Source organism: Mytilus edulis, unplaced genomic scaffold, assembly GCF_963676685.1.
Source record: "Mytilus edulis unplaced genomic scaffold, xbMytEdul2.2 SCAFFOLD_155, whole genome shotgun sequence".
In the NCBI taxonomy this organism is placed as follows: Eukaryota; Metazoa; Mollusca; class Bivalvia; order Mytilida; family Mytilidae; genus Mytilus; species Mytilus edulis.
Window position 1 is genome coordinate 1 of NW_027268544.1, and position 6,357 is coordinate 6,357.

The 6,357-nt window shown below is 33.0% G+C and overlaps 1 protein-coding gene across 1 annotated transcript; it reads left to right on the forward strand.

Moving 5' to 3' along the window:
• Positions 1–4,431: 4,431 nt before the first annotated feature.
• On the forward strand, positions 4,432–5,898 carry LOC139507652 (myb/SANT-like DNA-binding domain-containing protein 4; the record flags this gene model as incomplete). Its single annotated transcript, XM_071295842.1, has 2 exons — positions 4,432–4,660; positions 5,570–5,898. Coding segments are annotated over 2 exons (558 nt in total), but the record flags the coding sequence as incomplete, so codon positions are not given.
• Between the last annotated feature and the right edge of the window lie 459 nt (positions 5,899–6,357).

A 6,357-nucleotide genomic window follows, 5' to 3' on the forward strand; every position in this document is an offset into this window, starting at 1 on the left:
ACTTTTGTGTTTTTTTGTGTTAACGCATGCGGAAGAATATCTCATGAACGTTTATGCGGGAAAAATGAATGCCTACATAAATCCAAACTATTAGAAAATCCGAATTATTACAGATGAGTTTTCACCATGCACTTGCACTGCACTATTATTAGAATAGTAGAATAGAATGCTATAGCATTTGAATCAAAATTATGTATACATGTAACTGTTATATACAAGTAATAATTTAATATATAACAACAAACCAGAGTATACTGATTTGTATCACTACAATATAATTGTGATTATAGTGAGGTTGAATTCCCTGTCATTTATTCATCATCCAAGCACGAACTTGTCTCAGAAAAAAACATATTTCTGTAAGTTAACCTCACTTTCAGGTATTGAGATGTAATTTTCTTTTAGACAAGTGCGTGTGACCATCCGCGAGAACTTGCGGTCATCCGATCTTCAGTACTTCAGTTCTTTGATACTGTTTGTTCTAGTAAATATTACATCAGCCAATGAAATTCAGCCTTCACATTTTTGAAGGTGTATATAAATCCGACAAAACCAAGAATCCCAATGGTCTTTAAACAGAAAATAGAATGGAGCGTTTTCAGATCCGCGTAAGCATAGCTTGGACACACAATATCTGTACTTTAATTAGATTTGTGTCTGAATGAACATAAAAACACTGTATTTATTTTTTGTTTACTGAGGCCTGGTGGTCTCTGAAAGATAGAGAGTTGTGTTTTCAATTTTTCTAAGTGAAGATTTACGGCGGTGACTTTTAATATTTTGCGTTTATCTTTAAAACTTCAATAGATTAAAATAATAATAGTGCAATGTGTCTGAATATATTCTATGGTAAGTTTTATGGTCCCATTTTGGGCAATTTTGGCCCTTATGAGTTTTGTTGTTTTATTGCCTATTATCTTGATACTTATTTATAGAGAAACCTTTTCTTAGCAAAATAGTTTTCTCGTTTGAATTGTTGAAGGCCTTACGGTTACCTATAGTTGTTAATTTCTGTGTCATTTTGGTCTCTTGTGGAGAGTTGTCTCATTGGCAATCATACCACATCTTCTTTTCATTTTTTTATATTGTAAGAACAGATTTAAAAATAAGTATATTATAATTATTGTCATTTTCATCATTGGTGGTGGGGACGGGGTAGGAAAGATGGAAATTCCTCTATTTTTTTCCAAGGAATTACCGTGAAATAGGGGAAAAAACACAATCATTCCAAAGACATAAACTTTACATCCCCCCCTAAAAAAACCACCAGAGAACAATTACATACACCTTTCTCAATACATTTGTTCGTAATAACAAAACAAAAAAAAACACATTAAATTCCTTTTGCATTATATAAGTTTAAAATAGCACGTCAATAGTGGATCTAGAACTTCAAGTGTAGAAGTTGTTTGCGACTTTGAATTTAATTTGGATATGCCGGTTATGGTCTCATTGATATTTATCACACCTTCATTCAATATTACTAGTTTCAGATGAAAACCATACTCTGCTAGAAGAAAGTATTTGTTGAAAAAATAAGGATTTAGATTTTAACAGATGAGGCTAGCGGAGCTATGCGTAAAATTGACGTCTTTCGAGTCGAAACTATTATTTTTACTGGGGGGGGGGGGGGGGGGGGGCAGAATACGATGAGGGTCAAACCCTAAACAGTTAGGGTAAGTATGGACATAACCATTCCAGCTTTATACAGGTCTGAATTTGAATTAATTTATCATTCAATATCTGACACATCATAGGTTTGTGACACATAATAAATGTGGTCTAAGATTTCCAAAAGTTGAAATTTGGCAATTACCTATTATATTGTCCAATATCCGAAATCTAAATATATTGCTAGATTCAGCATATCAAAGAACCATAAGAATTGCTTGTTTTAAGTGCCGTTTTGGCCCATTATTTCTAAAAAGTTTTTGTCTGGCAACAAAGTATTTACGGACAACGAACACATCGCAAAAACATTATACTGCGTCAAATCTATAAATATAAACAATTAAATACCACCATTTTATTTAAAAAAAAAATCAAAATTAAAGGCTCCCTGAATTTCTTCCTATCCCCTCTTTATGGGTGTTGCAAATGACCGGTCCATCATATTAGTCATTACCCTATCAATGTCCGGTTTTTGTCCATTTTTGTGTCTTTCTTCAGAAAAGTGATATATAAAGACAAACTTCCACAGCTAAAATGATCAGCAAAGCAAACTTTACAAAACAATGAACATACTGGAAATTCATGTATTTACTTCTTTAAAAAACAAAAGCCGCTAACGCAAGATATAAAGATATTGTCAAATATAAGCCTAGTACAATGAGCATAGAGCACGGCATAAAAGAATCATTTCTTTAATTTAATAACTTTAACTGTATGCCGATTATTGCAAACATCGTATGTTCATTATTGTAGACCCATTGATTAAAACTAAACTTTGCAATTCACAATTTGAAAATTTTTCAATAATATCTGGTGTGATTTTTTTCATCTTAAATCTCGAAACAAACATGTTAAGGTTTTTTTCTTTTTACATCTCAATCATTTTCCAGACGATAGCTACATATTTGATCCGGGTTTATATCAATTCTGCAGAAGCAGATCGGAATCAGTTATGACGTAGACAGTAATCATTCTTATCGTAATCATGTTCATTGACCATAACGACGATGAAAGCACATCATATAATGACGTTTCGACATCATATAATGAAGTTAATCGAACCACATGATATAAGATTACAAGCACATAATATAATGACACAACCACATCATATAAAGATGTTTGCACATAATATAAGGGAAAATGCACATCATATAAGGATGTTTGCACATTATATAAGTATATTTGCACATCATACAAGTACATTTGTACATAATATAAGTATATGTGCACATAATATAAGTACTATATATACCATGGTTTTTACGAGTTAACATATTTAAACAAACGAATCCGAAGGATGAGTTTGTTTAAATATGTTAATGAGTAAGACACATGGTATATAAAATTTGTAATATAAATAAAATGATTGACAGCTTCAAGACCTTCAACTAATATTGGAAATTGATCACGTTACAGTTTTATCCAATGAAATGGAAGCTCGCGCAAGTCACTTTTGCGCTTCGTGTATGATCGTCCGTGTATTTCATGTAGTAGAACCCCTGAATTTGCAGAAAGTAAAGAAAATGTCGGATTTTCCCGATTTTTTTTTTAGTTTTGTGCCCCGTGTATGATTGTAGGCGCAGGTAATTTCATAATGTCGTCAGACTGAGGTAAACAAAAATGTTGGATTCCAGCGACAAGGATTAAATAATTATTCTAATGACGGTAAGAATTGGGTTTTTTTTTTCCAATGTATCATACAAATTAATCATATTTTACAGAATGTTCATCTAATTGAAAAAGGCTTTTCTTCCGTTATTTTATTAGATTATTTATTAAAACGCAATTTTAATGATAAAACAATATTTTAACAGTGGCGGATCCAGGGGCGTAGATAGTGTACGTCCCCTAATCATGTTTTTCACAGATATTTGTAGCCGATATTTATCCCTTTTTGTATAGGTACCCCCCTTTTTAAATCGAAATTTAATTGAATTTTCGCAAAAGAAATGATAGTTTTACATTTTATTTTTTTCAAAACTGAAAGAAGAAACATTTAGTAATTGTTTCCAAAATTAAGGGAATTCGTAACAATCCTATATAGTTTGAAAAGGGTTTCTTGAAATGTGGTACACATAATTTATTGCTTTTTCTTATAAAATGAAAACAAATGAAGATCTTGACCTTTTAGTACGTTTTACAGTTTCCTAAATATTTAAGAGGCGGATACATTTGAAAAAAAGGTGGAGCTTCAGCCATGGAATAACATGAAAATGAATATGTTATACCATGGCTGAAGCTCCACCTTTTTTCCTTTGGATTCTAGTCGAGTTGCATATTTAATTAGCAAAGTATGGTACAACATAAATTTGCATATAATATACCATGGTTTTCCCTCACCACACTTTTTAAGCAAATTATTTCATAAAAACATCAAAGGAAAAAATCCAATTTATGTTACAAGGATATTTGTACATCATACAAGAATGTTTGCACATCATATAAGTATGTTTGCACATCATATAAGAACATTTGCACATCATATGAGTATGTATGCACATCATATGAGTATTTATGCACATCATATAAGTATATTTGCACATCATATAGAGATGTTTGGACATCATATATAGATACTTGCACATAATATAAGCATATTTGCACGTCATATAAAGGTGTTTGCACATCATACAATGACAAGTGCACATCATGTTAAGGTAAATGCACATCATATAATGACAAGTGCACATCATATAAAGGTAAATGCACATCATATAATGAAAATGGTCATAACAAGACAGTTTTGGCGTTCCATAGTCGACCTTCACTAGTACCGTGAAGAAACACGCATCATTTGTAAGACGAGAGGCAAAAAAGACTGGTGGGGGCCCTCCTCCAGATAGTTTGACACCACTGCAAAACAAGGTTGTGGGAATCATCGGAGATACACAAATTGATGGCATTGCTGGTGGAATCGACACCTGCCAGGCAGCTGGAAGCCCTATGGATCAGAGCACAGATGAGATTGAATCAATGTCCGAAACATGTCAGTTTACATATTCTATATTCTCGTACATGAATTCATAACTAATATAATTGAAAGATTACCGAGTCACAATTTGTTTTGTGTCTCAAATATGTCTCAGAGGCGAATTAAGGTGGTACCCAGGATGCCCACCCCCCTTTTCTATGAAAAATTTGATTGACTACATAGTGAATCACTGAAGCATGACCGGAACGGCGCCCCCTCCCACACACTTAGGCAGCCACTTATGAAAAATTCTAGATGTATCACTGCGTTTGTTCACGTTTTGGTTACGTGTTTGTGCATAATTCATAGGTTCATTTCTAATGTACTAGACATGCCGGTTGATATGGCAACGATACCTCAGTAAATATAATAGATTGATCGATTTGGTAAAGTTCGATACGGTTCTAGAATCAATATGTAACATTTAGTCTTCTATTGGGACTTTACTAGATAGCTGCTAAATTTAAATCAACCATGTTCCTCTTTGAAAAAAGAGAGGAATTTATGAAAATTTCAACGAGATGCAGGTAAAGTAGTGTATTAGAACAACATGAACAAGAGCACACTGGCTAAATAATAATATGGGGTTTAGCATTATTTACAAACCGTTTTCAAAAATATCATCTGTCCATTGAAATCTTTATTCAATCACATTGATATAGGAAGATGTGGTGTGAGTGCCAATGAGACAACTATCCATCCAAATAACAATTTAAAAAAAGTAAACCATAATAGGTCAATGCACGGCCTTCAACACGGAGCCTTGACTCACACCGAACAACAAGCTATAAAGGGCCCCAAAATTACTAGTGTAAAACCATTCAAACGGGAAAACCAACGGTCTAATCTATATAAAAAAAACGAGAAACAAGAAACACGTATATATTACATAAACAAACGACAACATGTATTTTTATTTTTCAGTCTTACCTTCTACTAGTTTTAGTTCAGCGAAAGACGATGTCAGTATTTTCACGAGAACACCATCATCACCGCACACAGAAGAATCAGAAGAATCACTTGTAGAGATAGAAAGGGAAAGATTGGGAGTAGAAAAAGACCGGTTAAAAATTGAACAAGAAAGACTAGCAACCGAGAAACAGAGGCTGGAGATAGAGAGAAAATCACTTCTAATCAAAGAACAAAAATACCAATTATATTTGACAAAGTTGAACTTAAGCTTGCAGCAAATGGGTATTTCCGTCAATAGCTTAAATGTACCAACTTCTTCTGACACTTCGTCCACACAATAAATATTTTTCCCCATGATATGTACATTCTTTTTTGTTGGTATAAACATTTCTAAATGGAAATATCATTTATTATACAACTACACGTAAATAATAGTGAGTATAAAAAAGAAAATGTGGTGTGATTGCCAATGACACATATTAACGGATGATCTATACTACGGTTTGTTTATCTCTTTGACTCGTTCAAATTGGTATAAGGACGGGTTCTTTTAGGGAAAAAGAGCAATTACAGCCGATTTCAATGAGTATGCAGCTTAAGGTAATATATTTTTTTAGGACTACCAATTTCCGGTGTCAACTCTACATACTTCATTAATAATCAACCAATCAATACAGACAACTACATATAATTCATTTTTATATCAGATGACTTTATTATTAATTCACTCAAAACCTTCCATTAATCAGTCTTTCACGAACAATTGCCCCGTCGTTCAAAGGACCATTATAGGCTGGTCC